At 41.0% G+C, this 17,078-nt stretch overlaps 2 protein-coding genes across 14 annotated transcripts in view; both read right to left on the bottom strand.

The window, feature by feature from the left end:
- ubr5 (ubiquitin protein ligase E3 component n-recognin 5) overlaps positions 1-3,010 on the bottom strand; it is a 62,628-nt gene extending 59,618 nt beyond the window's left edge. For all 12 annotated transcript variants that reach the window (XM_086112956.1, XM_086112965.1, XM_086112966.1 and 9 more), the window contains exon 1: positions 2,791-3,010. In XM_086112956.1, coding sequence (XP_085969082.1) covers positions 2,791-2,852 — 62 coding nt within the window. In that variant the 5' untranslated portion in view covers positions 2,853-3,010. The remainder of the gene's footprint in view (positions 1-2,790) is intronic.
- A 1,840-nt stretch (positions 3,011-4,850) lies between these two features.
- Positions 4,851-14,585, bottom strand: LOC147203430 (antizyme inhibitor 1-like). Of its 2 annotated transcripts, none has more exons than XM_086114186.1 (12): positions 14,424-14,585; positions 12,933-13,051; positions 12,255-12,472; positions 11,934-12,107; positions 11,365-11,537; positions 9,861-9,995; positions 9,620-9,701; positions 9,346-9,420; positions 9,014-9,179; positions 8,788-8,903; positions 5,757-5,971; positions 4,851-5,691 (listed from the first exon to the last, which is right to left on the bottom strand). In XM_086114186.1, exons 3-12 carry the CDS (start codon positions 12,354-12,356, stop codon positions 5,577-5,579), a joined length of 1,353 nt encoding a protein of 450 aa, XP_085970312.1. In that variant the 5' UTR covers positions 12,357-12,472; positions 12,933-13,051; positions 14,424-14,585; the 3' UTR covers positions 4,851-5,576. The 2 variants fall into 2 exon arrangements, with proteins under 2 accessions (XP_085970312.1, XP_085970311.1); XM_086114185.1 differs by lacking the exon at positions 14,424-14,585 and adding an exon at positions 13,677-13,880.
- Positions 14,586-17,078: the final 2,493 nt, after the last annotated feature.

Raw genomic sequence — 17,078 nt, 5'->3', positions numbered from 1 at the left:
ATATTCGATTGGCTTGCAACCAGTTCAGGGTGTACCCCTGCCTACTCCCCGAAGTCAGCTGGGATATGCTACAGCACGCTCCACGACCCTTGTGAGGATAAGCGGATCAGAAAATGGATGGATGGATAAAATAAAGAGATAAGAGTAATGCTTTTGGATGGAAATTAAAAATGAAAATGCAAGAGGCTTGAATTTCACATGGTATTTACAAGGTCATTTTGTATTTTACAAAAAGAATGAAGTTTTCAAGAATGAGGTGTTCAATGTGCAGGGGTGAATGAACGTGAGGCTAAGTTGTTAGTTGTGAGTAGGTGAATTTTAGTAGTTGAGTAAATACCAAGTTTGGAAATTAATGAATCTTTTAAGAATCGTGAGTCAATCTCAATCAAAATAATCATCCAGCCTTACCGTATAGTGTGAATAAGGCACTATATAATTACACTGCATTTAACTTTCAGTCAATTTTCAGGTTAAGGTCAAAATTCAGGTTTCTCAAAAACGTTCACCATAACCGATTTACATGTGTGAGTGGACAGAGTTACTCCTGCATTTGAAGGTCCCGACTTAAACGACGGACCACGGACAACGTCTTCATGCAAATAGATGCCATTTCTGCTTGTTACTTTCTACTGTAAATAAAACACATTTTATCCATGTGACCCACCACAGGAATAAAGCAGTTAGTTCCCTCATCGCTCCAAAAATATGCTGCGTCCCTGAGTTTACCTCTGCTTGTGTATTTTCAGCCAATTTCGTGCCAGACATACAGACTTACACACACGTCTGTCTATATATTACACGGTGTGTCATTTTTGCCGTAGAGAAAATAATGTCAAAAAGCCATAGAGAATTCAATGTATTCAAGTTAGACTTGCTTACCAAGAGTCTGTCACGCGGTGCATCTAAGTATTTCCTGTACTAAAAAGACCAATATTCCTTGCGAAATAGAGTATGTGCAGGACACAAACCAATACCCTGTTCAAAGATGGTAACCCGATAGTGCTTAAATGACCAAATATTCAAGTTCGAAAAGAGGTAGCTCAGGGGTCTTATTCATGTTTATAAAACCCCAAATAAGGTTTTAATAAGGTTTTGTTTCATTCAGCTATTGTAACCATTATCTATTACAAACTCACTAACACCGACTGACGGACAAAAATGTGTCTCCCATTATTGTTTTTATTTGAGTACCACTGGTCTGAAAACCCTATAACTTCTTAATCTTTTTGTCTCCAGAGTCAAAAATAATAATCAATACCTCACTGGATTTGATAAATCAATGTATAATCAACTAAAATTTCCATTTGCTACAAGCCAAGTACAAATTATATGGAAAACGTCTATAAATACTATCCAGTGGTTATTTTGCCGTGACTGGCAACTCACCACCAAGTGTGTTATTTTGCGTGATTCGTGCTACATTTACAAATTCTGCAGTGGATCCGAGACTATTGGGTAAAGCAAGCTGTCTACGCGCATGGGAATAAAGAGCCCGCTTTATTTGGGGGGATTAAGGGTTTAAATACCTGTACCTTTTTATTTTATGTACTTTTTATTTAGGATTTATGTTTTAACTATGTAGATTTTTTTTGCAGCCAGTCGGGATTTGTAAACGAGCTGTATGGTTTCATATATTTAATGAAGAATTGAAAAGTGATTAGAGCCCCACAAAAACAAAAAATTATAGTTAGGGTAAGGATAAGTAGGAAGTTCATACTAAAATAGGTTAACTCAATGTTAAAAAAAGAATGTTGGGGCTACAATTAAGAAAAGTTCAAGACTTGAACCTAATAAAGGGTAAAGTTAAGATTAGGAAAGACAAAACCGCCGCAGCTGGAATCGAGAGCTAGTGAATGCGGAAGCTGTAGAACCGTAACACGGTCGCCTACAAAATAACCTATTTACGGCTAACCTACCGTAATCACGGTAAAATAGCCGATTCACGGTCCAGCGATTGACCAATCGGAGACGTTCACGGTTAAATATCACGAGCAGTTCAGTTGCCGGTCAGGCAAAATAACCACTGCCAAATAGTACAAAAGATTCTCTCTTGGGTCTTAGGCGATTGCCATGCAATCACTTGGCTAACATGCAATAAGCTCATGAGATTGTTTGAAACAAAGGTCAGTCAGAGACAAAAAATATATATATATATATATATTATATATATGTGTGTATGGACACTAAGGATGCAGGCGAATGGTGTCCCCAATCCGTCAGGAAACCCCCTGGCGTTGACAAAAGCGTGGGACCTTATTAGCATTAGCCTTGAGCCGACTAGCCTAACGTTAGCTTCTTCATTGATGTGGATTCTCGACAAGTCACGCACAATACAAATCTCGTAGCGCGTCAAAATTGATCTAGTGTAAACGTAAAAGAAAGGCTAGTGTATTCTGGATAGCGATGTATTTTGCGAACTATATTTCCCTCTTTTTACCCCATCCCCCAACCCGCATTGTCCATCTCTCAACTTTGACTGTGAGCCAATCCTCCTAGAGATGCAGGCAGCTAGTTAGCATTAGCCCTTCCCGTAAAAGCGAACGTAAGGTAAGCGGGTTAGCAGCTAGTGGCGGACAGGCCGCCTGCACAGATAGCAAAAAGCTAGAGGATTGTTCAACATCCCAGGCCGAGTCTCACCGCTACAGTCGTGGGGCATTTTACTTGTTCCAAGAATAACTGACGCATATGACAGCATCTGCGTCGTTCACAAACTGTACCTCCAACACCATTTAACACAAGCCGCTGAAAAAGACGCCATACAATTATTTTCCACGGCCCACGACAAAATACCTGTCATTGAGCTGATCCTCAGTCCCGGGCAACGGGTGAACCACAAAGTGTATAGATGTCATGAGGGCAATCCTGAATCACACCCAGGCCTGCGAAAGATGTGGAAGTTGTTCTTCTCTCGATTACCGTTTATTTTCGGATGCATAGGAATCGTTTTATGATGAGAAAACTCGAGTTTAGAACCCAGCCTGCTCACCCACATGCCGCCATCTTAACTCTAGCGAGCTTCTTGTGTGTGTTGATTAGAAACATGCACGCGCTCTGCTGGTTGGAGCGCGAGCACAAAACAGGAAACGTGTTCCAGTACTATCAATGCGATTGGTTTTGGCACTAAAAGCTTTTCTCAATTTCATTTGCAAAAATAAATCTGACTGTCTATGCCTTTACTTTAGAACCCATTCTACTAATCCATTTTCCATACAGCTTGTCTGTATTAGGCTCTTTGGGTGAGAAAAAGGGCGCACCCTGTTGTAGTCAAGATCACTACACACACACTTATTGCTGACTGTATCTGTCATTCTTTCTTCCCTGAAATTTACTGACTTCTCTTAAAGTTTTCAGGCAAACGTTACAATTCACTGCCAGCCATTTTCGGACGCTTCTTTTCTCTCTCTCTCTCTCTCTCTCTCTCTCTCTCTCTCTCTCTCTCTCTCTCTCTCTCTCTCAGCCTGTCTGTCTGTCTGCTTGCCTGTCTGCCTGCAAACATGTTAATTGCACCAGCAGATGGCAGATGTTACCTTCAAGAGAGGAGGAAGAGCAAAACACCTCTTCAGGCGTCACCTACTGAAAAAGATCGAACTCGTGTAATACACTCATATCTGATATCAGGGATGTGGAATAAATGCTCAAATGACTTGCCATAGTCACCTCTTTACTACCATCCTCAAGGACACCCAACGATTTTTGAGGGCATTTCCCTGAGGCAGTGCGATTACTTAGTCTTTAGTACACTACTTCATTCAACGTTTTGATGGCAAGCTGTTAGAGACGCCTGCATTTTGTTAGTTCACTGTTAATATTTTTTCAGTCGCTTTATCAGGATCGAAATTCTTGTTCAGTCTTCTCGTCGTGTCACTTGTGTAATGCGTACCGGTACATAAAAAATCAGTTTTTCATAACTGATTAAGTTGCACAAGCTTTGGCACAACGTTGCAAATGATAAGGTATAATTCATTGTTGTTTACAACATTGTCATCAATTGCTGATGATCAAAATATATTATTTTATGTAGTGGTTGCATTGTCTTACACCCCATATATGCCAAATGCGCGAACAAGTTATCATTAATATGTCAAGCATTTTATATTATATTTAAGCATTTCCATTAAGTTTTTTTTCCAAGGGGACTTCCTCCAACGATGGGAAATGTGTGAAGCATGAGATCACCCACTGAGCAACCAATTAATAAAAAAAGGAGACATTCATTGTGATATGCGTGAGAATTTAATTGTAAAAGCAACACTCTATCCATAATATTGAATTTAAAATGTACTTAATTTGTGCTTTTATCGTGTTTGCGTGTACTAGTGGATAATATGGAAGAAACGGACAATTATGAACCATATGCTTTTGAGGAACACCTTCAGTGCCAGACTGCAAGTCTCTGTGTGTATTTCTCCATTGTGCCTCCACAGCCGTACTGTTTATCTTGGTCTTTGTGTTTTGCTGGAGGGTCTAGACAGCTGATACTTACCTAATCCTTGGGCCTGCCCGAGGCCATCTGACCCAAACAATAACTTTGGGTACGTCTAGTTTAATTTTTCAAAACTGAATAAAATATTTGCTTTTAAAGCTGGCACATGACTGAGAATTTTGAAGGAAGTTATGAATTTACAAACTAATGGCAAATGATTCCAAAGGATTTCATTATTATGTGTTCAGAATACATAATGCCGGTACATGTATTATGTTACTCTACAAGCATCTATATAATTGACAAGATCGATATATATCACGCTGGGCAGAATCTCTAGTCACATAAAATCTATTTACTTACTAACGTACCATTGCTGTAATTTGTCCATGTGATGTGCTGTAATTGAGTTATTTTGTCAAGCGGATGGTTTTTGATCATTTTATTCATTTTGACAAGCTTAATACAACTACTAACAGGCTTCAAACAAGGAGACAATATGCACTGCAACTCGACATGAAATCTTAAATATTTAACAATTCGGAAAAAAAATGTGAAAACAAAGTGAGGTTTCTGGCATTATAAATAACCTATACCATATCTGCAGATTCAGGCACACTTACTCTGCTCCATCTGTAGTACATGCTTTTCTACTAAACTTGCTTTCTGTGTGACATGACATGCCAAAACTTCAGTAGTCAGTGAGGCAGCAAAGAGCAGACTTAATACTGCACCATTCACTGCCTTTTCATTCGGGCCAGCACAAGTGCAAATCGTGTACTAAAACTGATTACACTCTTCACTTCATCAAACACATGGAAATCCACTGTCATGTACAAAATCTCAACACCAAAACACTGCATTTAAATGCAATGTGAGCAAGTTCTCTTTACACAAAATATACTCTACAACCAATTAAATACAAGATCTTTAAAACTGGTTTCAACGATTTAAATACATTGCTCAAGAGGTACACATCCTACATGACTGGCAATGAAGACACTGACTTTATATTTTAAAATTACTATTCATGTAAACAGTATTCTATGATCAAGGAGTTATCCATTTCATTTCTTGATGAGCTACTGCAGTTCTAACAAATACAGCCTGGAACACTGATGAGTTACAGAAACCAGTAGCAGTCTGGTGACTGCTAGGCTGGGATGGAAAGTGCAGCATCTGTGAGGCAAGTGTTGAAGAAATAGGGTACCAATGAGAAATTTTTCAGTGGTGCCGCTTGGGTGACGCCTGAATCTTGCATCTCATACCTGATGAAGGATGAACATAAATCACACATGCTAAGGATTTGTTGACACACCAGTGAAGTCCTTACCAGTCACGAGAGGAGACAATGTAGAATACAGGTGGTGTGGGTGAATTAGAGGCGCAAAGAGGCTGGCCGACAGAGTAGGCTCCAGCGTGGCTGAACATGAGCCAATCTCCATTGTTGAGCTCAGGCAGCAGACAGTGTTCCATCACCAGGTCCAGGTCATCACCAGAGGGGCCCCACAGGCTGCTGCTGAACACTGGACCTTTGGGATAAGTGTTCTGACAGCATACAAAGACAAACTTTTGTAATTTGCAATTCATTTAATACTGAACTTTCTTAGCAGAGGCTGGTGTCAGACAATGTGGGAAGTTGCTTCTGCAACCAGAGTGGAAAATGTTACATTTGAGCAGCAACAGAGATGATGGCTGAGCGATTTAAGAGTGAAAACTGCGGGGTTTAACACTGAAGCATATGGAGAACATAGAGAAATCAGTTATGTCCCAAGCTCTCAAATACAAAGCAGATGACATACTGTGAGGTGATTTAAAAATAAATAAGTAAAGGACGGAAGCTGCTCCCTGCTCACAGCGGTCTTTATGGAGCTCGAGCTCAAAGATGAGCCTAAATTCCATCAGATACTACTGTATCTTTAGAATCAGATGAACCTCAGCCTGAAAGGACATGGATCCCTCATCCCATGCGCTCACCACCTGTGAGAGGGGCTAAGTGGGTCAGGTGCAGTGTGAAAGTTGGGCGGTGGCCAAAGAAGGGACATTGGCAGTCCAATTCCCGGCTACAGAAGCTGGCTCGAGGGATGGTTGGACATCAGAGAGACGGCGGAATCCCACGTCTTCCACCAGAGAATGCCTGGTCATTGAGTCCGATTAAGTTTATTGTTCTGGTTATTTGCTTTGCCTTCTGGCTGTCCCGCTGATATACGCTTGAGTTGGTCAGCACAGGCTGAGTTAGTTGCCATTTCATTGATGCTGCTGCTGCTGCGTCCGCTTTTGATTTATTCAATGAAGTGAGCCTCGCAAACTCCCCATATCCTCCAAATGCTTGTTATTCAAATGCCAGGTTAAGATGGTTCAGGTTGAAACTTTTGACCATGCTTCCTCAGCGAGGAACCTTTTCATGGCATTGATTACAAGACGCAAACTTGACATAACTTTCGACAATAACAAAACAAACTCTACAGTCAGACATGTTCCGTCTCCCTTAGGTGACGAGCGCCTGCGCAGCGTGAATGGAGGGGGAGGGAAGGAGGCCAGTGACTGAATACTGTACACACGCTGGTCTCTCATAGCTGTAAACTGCAAAGCATGAGCTGCGGGTGAACTGATTTTTTTTGATCGGCAACAAAAAGGCTTTGATCAAACATTCAAATCAACAATTGGCACATCCCTACTGTTGTTTGTGCCTCGGGACCAAAAAACAGTTCATAGTACCCACCCTTTTAAAGTCCTTGAAAGGGATGGTAGGGACATGCACCCACTGGGGACTCCTTGGTTTCGCTGCGGGACTTCAATGCTCATGTGGGGAATGACAGTGAGACCTGGAAGGGCGTGATTGGGAGGAAGGTACCCCGATCGGAACGCGAGTGGTGTCCTGTTATTGGACTTCTGTGCTCATCAGATTGTGATACCAAACACTATGTTCAAGCCTAAGGGTGTCCATATGTGCACTTGGCAGGGGGACACCCAAAGCTGCAGCTAAATGATCGACTGTGGCAGTGTCATCAAACTTACATCTCTTGAAAGAGAGGAGCGGAGTGATCAAGTGATCACCACCTGGTGGTGTGATGGCTTTGATGGTGGGTGAAGATGCGGATCCAATTTTGCAGACCAAAATGTATTGTGAGAGTCCGCCTAGAAAGCCTGTCAGAATCTCTTGTGACAAAGAGTTTCAACTCCCACATTCGGAAGAACTTTACCTACGTTTCGGGAGAGTCTGAGTGGACCTTGTTCCACTGACACGCCTTCCCATGAGGTAGCAGGATTTGGGATCTCTGAGGCGGGCTCCCTATCTCAGGGGTTGAGGTCACCGAGGTGGTTAAAAAGCTCATTGATGCCAGACGCCCAGGATTGGATGAAATCTGCCCGGTGTTCTTAAAGGCTCTGAATGTTGTGGGGATGTCCTGGTTGACACGCCTCTGCAACACTACATGGACATCGGGGATGTGGCCTCTGGATTGGCGCACTGGAGTGGCGGTCCACCTTTTTAAGAAGGTTGTGGTCCAACTACAGGAGGATCACATTCCTCATCCTCCCTAGTAAAATAGGTTCTGCGGAGGATGGTTCATGGGGAAATCCAATCGGGTATTCAGGGGTGTCAGTGTGTTTTTTGTCCTGACCAGCACAACACCGATCTACATGTTTTGTGGACTTGACGAAGGTTTGGAGGCCACAGTATTGCATCTCTGCATTTTGCAGATGATGTTGTACTGTTGGCTTCATCAAACCGTAATCTCAAACCCACACTGGAGTGGTTCATAGCAGAGTCTGAAGTGGTTGGGATGAAAATCAGCACTTCCAAATCTGAGACGATGGTCCTCAGTCAAGAGTGCCCCTTGCAGGTCGTGAATGAGGTCCTGCCACAAGTGGAGGAGTTCAAGTATCTTGGGGTCTGGGGACCCGAGCCCGGAAGAGCATAAGTAAATGGATGGAGTGTTATTACGAGGAGGTTTCAAAATACTTCAATGATTATTTAGAGTTGATGACTTGAAAATTATGCTGAGTGCCATTTGCATAGACTATTTATAAAAATCTGGGGGAAAAAATTCCATCATTTGGAACACTGTCTGGATACAGTATAGCAGAGGCGTGGCCCACTTTATATCGAAACCAGCACGAAAAGGCATCAAGCTTCTTCCTGTTTGGTTGTTTTGCAACCAGCGACAAACACGGGCAAGCTTGGACCATCCCTGCAACCAATCCCTTTCAAACCAAGTGCAACCAACTCAAATAAAAACAATCAGCAAGAAACCTGTTTTTACTTTGCCTGTCCTTAATAACATTTTGCATATTGAAGCCTAGCGACAGAGCTGAATGATTTATGTGGCTGCATGGTGACATTGACAGTGAAAAAGGCTCACCGTTCGAACAGTGGGAGCAGTGATCGCCATTTCAGTGAGTTTGCAGGCAAAGGATCCATAGACTCCTTCATTCATGTAGTACTGGAACTCCGGCTCATCACTGGGAGATGGATCATCTGCCCAGTGGGGAGATTACACAAAATGCTATGGATACTTTCATATTGCAGTTGTGCATGCAACATTCAGTTTAAATTTCTCCATTTCCTGCCAGTACAATGCCACTGACCGTGTGCTTGATCTTGGCAGTCACGCAGCACAACCTCTTTACAGATTATGTTGACGGCCAGGGTTAAAGCGGAGGACACAAAGTAGCTGCCTGGCTCTGCAATGATGCTAACTCCACTAAAAGAGGGGAAGTATTGGTCAACCGTAGACCTGACTGCATTATTGATCTGCAAGAGACATTGGCAATAAATTACTTCATACTGTACTACAATTGCATTAAGTCGTGGTCAAGATAACTAGTTTTTATTAAGGTTAAGGTTTATTGCATTTTTAGGTAGCTTAAGTCATTTTCTCCATTTATTGTACAAAAAGGGACTCGTGAATTGTACTAACCACTTCCAACTGGGTGTCTGAGCCACCAAAGCCACCTCCAATGTCCAAGATTCTCATTTTGAAACCAATTTCCTCCTAGAAAAGACATTCATTCATAAATGTTGAACCACAATCAGTGTAAAAAAAAAATACAGGTTCATCAAGGCATAGTCACAGTACACCATTTTTGTAGGGTAAATTTGGGGATTTTTGAAAATGTGGATTTTGGCAGCCTCTTTTTTCTTTTTTTGGGGGCACCCTTGAATGCAAAACTATTATTGTGATTTTTACTCACCGCCATGTCAAAAACACAACGAGCATCAAAGATAGTATTGGTGTACACACAGTCATCCTCGCAGTCGTGTGAAACTAGGAATCTGAAAGAGTAAAAAGGTGGTTCATGATTAAAGCATCAAATTTTGTGATTAACATGGAAATAAATTGAATGAAAAAAGCTATCGGAATGACAAACTCCTTTGTTGTACATAAAGCAATGCAATTCTACATTAACCAATACAATTCTGACGAGAACTCACCTGACTCCCACCACCTGCACACCGAGCTCCTTTGCACTCTCCAGTAGATGTCGACAGTCTTTGAGGGAGCAGCCAAATGACATGCTCAATTCATTGTCCTGCCTTGATGCTTCTGTTGATACCTGAAGGAGCAGCCTAAACAAAGGAAAAAAACTTTGTTAATGATGTGTTTTGTTCACATCAACCTTAACGTTAATGTTAAAAGGCAGAATGGTGCATAAATATTCAGTTTTCTCTTTTTTTATTTCTACAAACATGTACAGTTGTGTCAAAAGTTAAATTAATCAGTTAATGCATTTTTCCATGTGGTTGTACTTGAAAATTCCTCTCTGTTGTAACGTTAAAGAAATGCTCAAGGACAAGGTATCGTAAAGCAGTCAAAGCATATCTTTGTCGTTGTAAGCATTAGGAGACCAAAATGTTTGTTTGTTTTTTACAAAAGAAATGTGCTTCCATTAGATATTTTGAAATTAATTGGTTGATTGATTGGTTAATGGAAATTTTCCCCCATTCTGGTTTTACAAAACTGCGATTGGCTGGCAACCGGTTCAGGGTGTCCCCTGCCTACTGCCCGAAGACAACTGGGTTAGGCTCCAGCACCCCCCGCGACCCTTGTGAGGATAAAGCGGATCAGAAAATGGATGGCTTTATAAAATCCCTGTAGATTTCATTGATTAATTTTAATTTATTGTTCAGGGATAGTTTAAAACAAAAACAAAACAAAAAACCACAACAACGACAAAACAATGCAATGCTTACACTAAGAACATTCCAGCAAATAGGGGAGCTAATTTGCAAAAGCATTCAGTGTTGCAAAGTTACCAGCTTTTCAGACCGATCAAGTTTAATTACAGCAAAAAAAACTGACAACATGAGCGGAATTATTTTCATTGTTTTCTTTACAGCAAGAAGGGAGCTGGGTTTGAAGAAATCATGGAGTCAAGTGCACTGAACATTGCCATAGACTGGGGTGCCCATTTATACCTTGCAAGAGCAACGGTTTATTCACGCTATAAACCTTTCACAAAAGAAATGTGCTTTCAAGCTGCAAATATTTTGCTCTGACCTATAACACTACAAGAGGAAAAAGAGTGTGCGATGGAGGGTGTGCAGTGTTGCTCTTTGACAAGACAAAAATTTGTGGCCCTTCATTGCAAGAACTTTGTTACTGCAGGTTAGCTTTACCAATTGACGCCATTACAGCACCGCGTATCTCGATTTCATCCGAAAGGTGGATCAATTCACAGCTGAAGAGTCTGTGTATCGGTACATATAGTATTTGTTAATCTCCCTCTCCCTAGTCTAGGATTAGGCAAGAAAATGATGTATGCAGAATCAGGAATTCCCTTGAATACGTCTTTACAATTGTTTTTCTTTCACCATTTAACACGACAGTAAATAATATCCTGTCAACCTGCACTCAGATCATTTTGGTTATTCTTGGGCATTTGGAAAAGTACCACATGCCTAACTATATCACAATCATTCTTTGCAGAGTACCGACCTGGCATTCGGGTGGGAGCGTGAAATCTTGCGCAGCTCTGCTTCATTATCACACACCAGGAGGTCAATGCCATTCCTCGCAGCATATTTAATTTGGGAAACCTGTTTACAAACTCCACTGTAGATGATGTCTTCTGAGGGGATTCCATGGCTCTGCACCAGCTCAAGTTCAAACTGAAATGCAAACAGACAGGGTGATGTTTCTTGAATATTTAATCCATCTAAAATCAGCCAGAATCCATGTACTTCCAAAGTCTTCATTTCTCAGGAGAAGCACGCCCCCACCCAAAAAAAACAGCTCTGTTCAACTGTTCACTCTACCATTAAAGGGCACGCCATTCTTAATATATAAGACTAGTTCAATAATTTGTAAGAAAATAACACATACAGAAAGACTGATTCATAGCGTAGATGTGAGAAAACATGGAATTAACCATTTCGTCATATAGGTTTTGGCCCAATGGCAGTGAAAAAGACTGCACGTTACTGTGTCACACGTATTTGTGGAACACAACAGTGACAATGATTTAACATGTTGTTGTGTACGGTAATTGTTTTGGTGCCAACTACCTTGTTGCTACATACAAATCCAGTGCCAAGAGCAGCCAGTACTTCGATAACACCTTGACTGCTGTTGCACCTGACAGGATAGAAGGGGCGAATTTGGGCCATCTGTGTTCGCCAGCGAACATGCTGTCTCATTATAACTCCGAGGTCTGCAACAAAGAATGCTTTCTTCTCAGACTGTGGAAGAAAAAGCACAACTTAAAAGTTAGAAAAAAGGTATTTTTATCTATTTTATTCACAATAAAGAATATTTTAGCAAAATGAGAGTCATGAACCCAGAGGCACATGCAATTTGTATATGTTTTGTCAAGTGAGATCATTTACCAAAGTTTGTTCATAAATGTGATTGTTAATCACATCAGAGAGAGATGTGCCGCCTTCCAGAAGGCCAACTGAAAAATGTGGTTCGTCTGAGATTCCTTTCATCCTCTCAACCGTGTTCTGTGTCCAACAGGCATAAAAAATACGGCTAGTCCGAAGTGATGTTGCTGGCTTGCTCTCCTTCTCTCTCGAGCCCCTGGATCCTAGGCTTATGCAACAAACTGGAAGACAATCAGAAAAGGCGTGATGAGACATTTCTACTTTGAGCCTTCATTGATGGTTTCTCACAGATTGAGTTTTCTCCCAAAATTCAAGTTTAGTGGAGTTGAGTTGAGTAGGATGCATATTGTTCTGAAAAGCTTAGTTATGGCCACATGGTTCACATACGTTGCAATATTAATCCAAAATATGGCAGGTAAGGATCTGCAAGACTGGCATTCAAAACTGGTCAGTAACAACTGCAGCATTTACAAGACACGTTGATATTTGTCTTACAAATATCAACAAAATGATCGATTTTTGCAGAAGAAATGCTCAAAATAGAACTAATTTGCGGATTCTAAAATAATTAAAATCCTGGAAAACAATGAAAGTCTGTTTTAAATGCACACATTAGACACATGAGCTGTTTCCCAACAACAATAATACAAATTGAAATTGGTTCAGCTGGATAAAACTTACATGGATGAGTCCTTCGGCAAACTCTTCCACTATCAGCTAGGATCCCAAGGTGGCTCGGCGTTGAAGTCAAGCTGCTCCCGGAACAGAGCCGCCCCTAGACCCTCCGGATAGTTATAAACCTGCAGTTATCCAAAAGAGGAAGGATCAATCACTGCCAGGGCAACATTTCGGGCCAGAAATAATTTACCTGATGACACATAATCCATTTTGTATCTCAGATTCATGAAACCGCAATTAATTAACAATTCGAAGTTCCAAGCTACATTTTAGAGTGCGGTTGTTTCAAACGGCAAGAGTGAAACGGAAATGTGTACTGTTTTGTGTTGTGTTTTGGGGGGGGGGGGGAGGCGGGGACTGCAATAAGTATTTTGTTTATCGTGCTATTTACTGACGTCAAGACTTACGTTATTAGCTTTGAATGAGCTGTAATATATAGTTACAACAGTAATGGTCACGATGACGCAACACCAACCCAACAGAACTAAACATAACCATTTGATTACCGGTACTGACATTCAAACAGTATCGATGATGTTAGCACAACAGATTAACATTATCAATTTGGCAATCTGGGTGCGTAGTGTGTAGCAAAATTACTTCAGTCAAATTGGAACTCAAGTTTGTGCCATTATGTCACATTTTGTTTTATGCTTTGAAGTAACAAGCAAACCACGCTGACGCTAATCACCAGGTTCATTCAAACACATGCTAACAAGCTAGCTGTCGACACGCGTAGCTACTTACGTTCGTTGGAAACCCAAAAGAGGGGACAGAACGCTTTTTCCTTTTGAGCGGAATTTTTAACAAGTGGCGGGATTACTAAAAGAGAAAATAAATAATGCCATGGGCGTTGGGGGTGACTCAGATTATGATAATATAGACAGATTTTGTCGGTACATTTAACAACACATTAGTGGCGAACATTGAAGCTCAGTCGTGGCGGAAGTGTGGTTGGCAGCCTCAAAGTACGTCAAAGCTTCACGTCCGGTTTAAAAAAAAACAACAACCACAACAGCTCAATAGCCAGCAAATAACAACTACACAAAATACCAGTGTAAATTTATTATTATTATTATTATTATTATTGTGGTGGTGGTAGTAGTTGTAATGATGATGATGATTATTATTATTATTATTATTGTCGTTGGTGTTGGGCAGTATGGTAGGCGACTGGTGAGCCACCTCACAGTGCAGATATCCGCTTTCCTCCCACATTCCAAAAATATGCATGACAGGCTGATTGAACACGTGCGTGTGTGTGTGCGTGTGAGTGTGTGTGTGTGTGTGTGTGTATATATATATAGATAGATAGATAGATAGATAGATAGATAGATAGATAGATAGATAGATAGATAGATAGATAGATAGATAGATAGATAGATAGATAGATAGATATGTGTGTGTGTGTCAAGAACTAAGAACTATCAAAGCAATTCAAAATAATTACCATCTTGAAAAATGCTAATTCACCTTGTAAACTTTTCTAATTACCTGAGTTAAGTCTTCATTGTCGTTGCCATGCCTTATAGATGAAGATAAAATCCTATCCAAGAGAAGTTTGTAGATGATGGACTTTATGGGAGGAATCAAAATGGAGCGTTTTAAGAGACAAATCCACCAAGTGCAGAGCACATGGACCTATGCATATTTTTTCTAATGACTTTTCTTCATTTGTTGTATCTCAGTTGAGTTCTTGATCTCTGAATATGCAACGGTCTGAAGCCGTGTGTTTTTTTAAGGGGCAGCATTTTGTATTTGCATATGTCCCTCCTCAAGAGGAGGATGCAGAGGAAAGCTTAACTACTTGCTGATCACGACAGAAATATCTTGGGCTGTTTGGACTCATTCTGACACACAAACACACATGCACAAACATTACATGCATGCCTATTCACTCAGTGTCTTCAAAATTTAAAGAGTACTTTTTACACATTTTCAATCTAAAACTGTATATCTCATAGTGTATGAGATATACAGTATATCTCAGAGTGTATGAGATATACAGTCATAGGGACACAGTCAGAGATATGAGTCATAGGAATTTTGAAATTCAGCATTTAAGGTATGTTACATGATCAGGTCAAATTGAAAGTCTGACATGTAATGGTATAGTGAGGGGCTTAAGCTCACAAACTGCATGTGAGGGGCCTTTAGATGACTGACTTATTGCCTATTTATCTGTCTGACTACATGCTCTACCACTACAACATCACCCCCCCCCCCCACTACACACTCACAACACACTCACAATTACAAGTGTAACACTTCAATTTCAGATTTCATGAAATTTCACTGTGAGACAACTATAGCACAGTCTTTTCAAGGAATTAAAAACATCATTGATGTATGTTAGGGTGGCCCGGTAGTCGAGTAGTTAGCACATTGACTTCACAGTGCAGAGGTACCGGGTTCAATTCCAGCTCCGGCCTCCCTGTGTGGAATTTGCATGTTCTCCCCGGGCCTGCGTGGGTTTTCTCCGGGTACTCCGGTTTCCTCCCACATTCCAAAAACATGCATGGCGGGCTGATTGAACACTCAAAATTGTCCCCAGGTGTGAATGTTGGCACGAATGGTTGTTTGTTTCTGTGTGCCCTGCAATTGGCTGGCAACCGGTTCAGGGTGTCCGCCGCCTACTGCCCGAAGACAGTTGGGATATGCTCCAGCACCCCCCGCGAGCCTAGTGAGGATCAAGCGGTTCGGAAAATGAATGAATGGATGTATGTTAATGCAGTGTTCATATTCCCTCGGTATAATGTTGTCCATTAGCAAATTTAAACATTTGAATTCCTTCTTATCTTGGAAACAAAAATATTTGTCACATGAGAAAAAGCTTTTCCAGGATGCTTTTTAAAGTTGAAGTCTTGGACTGCAGTACAAAAGCTATTTCGTGTTTTGTGTTTCTCTGACACTAAATACGACTCTATATGTAAGCCCAATCACACATTGCATCTAAAGCTGCTTCCAGTAACCCACAATGTTTAATTTCCATTGTTTGGATCATAATAGCCGTCCCAGCCCCTGGGTATGCAAGTCATGTGTACCACCCACTGAGGGGGAAAAAAACTCAGTGGCTGCACTGTGCAGCAGGAATTCGGGAATTGCAGACACTGTTTTCCAAATAGATTACCTCACCCCTGGATAGACAAGCTGGAATGACTTAAAGACAATTGAAAATCAACAATTCAGTTACGAAATCTCTAAAATGAGTTAGCATAACATTCCAATTTATGACTAAAGTTATCTTGATTAATTCAGAGTTTGGACGTGACCAACAAGCTAAAACTGTTATATTGTGGGGTCTTACGTAACCGAAAATAGTGTCCTAAAGTCACTTAGCAGAAGTGACAAGTGTTGCTAAGTAAAAGAAACACAAACAAAGATTCCTCTGACTTGTCAGAATATTAAGTAGGACTCTGTAAAGACACTCACTGCATATTCATGACAAATATTCCAAGGTCTATCCAAGTGCCTTGCCTCAGTTGCGAATCATTTGACATGAATGTTGATCGACTTTTTTATTGTTTAAGTGGCTTACAAACTAATTGGACAGATCGAATAAACATACACATTTTTTAAAAATTTGGGATGAAATCTGGCAGCACGGTGCTAGACTAGTTTGCATGTTCGCCTCATAGTGTATAGGTTGTGGGATAGATTCCAGGCTGCCGCCTTCCTGTTTGGAGAGTGTATGTTCTCCCCATGCCTGCGTAGGTGTTCTCCAGGTACTCAAGAGCCTTGTTTTTGGAATGTCAGAGGAAGCCAGAGTACTCAGACGCAGATAAAACCCATGGGGAGAGTACGCTAACTCCACACAAAAATGCCTGAGCTGAGATTTGAGCTCACTCTCCACTGTGAGGCAGAACCACTTGTTCGCTATTGTGCTTGCAGCAGTTCTTTTATTTCCGCATAAAGCCATCTAACTTGCTTTATCTGTGGGCTGTTCCCATAGATGACATTTTTTAACAATTGTATCAAAATTGTGGCAAGATATGCAAGGACTGACGGCTCAACAATGGCATGATCTAAATAATGAGAATGGTTCACCCTTATTTCCCCGGTGTCAAGATAATGACAGTGACTTGACTATTTTTATACTTCAAAACTCTCAGCATTAGATAACATTGACAGTTTATCTCCAGGCAAATG

The sequence above is a fragment of the Hippocampus guttulatus genome, chromosome 6 (genome assembly GCF_054856545.1).
Source record: "Hippocampus guttulatus isolate MCC_2025c chromosome 6, RoL_Hgut_1.0, whole genome shotgun sequence".
Classification (NCBI taxonomy): Eukaryota; Metazoa; Chordata; class Actinopteri; order Syngnathiformes; family Syngnathidae; genus Hippocampus; species Hippocampus guttulatus.
This window is presented reverse-complemented; position numbering and strand designations above follow the sequence as displayed.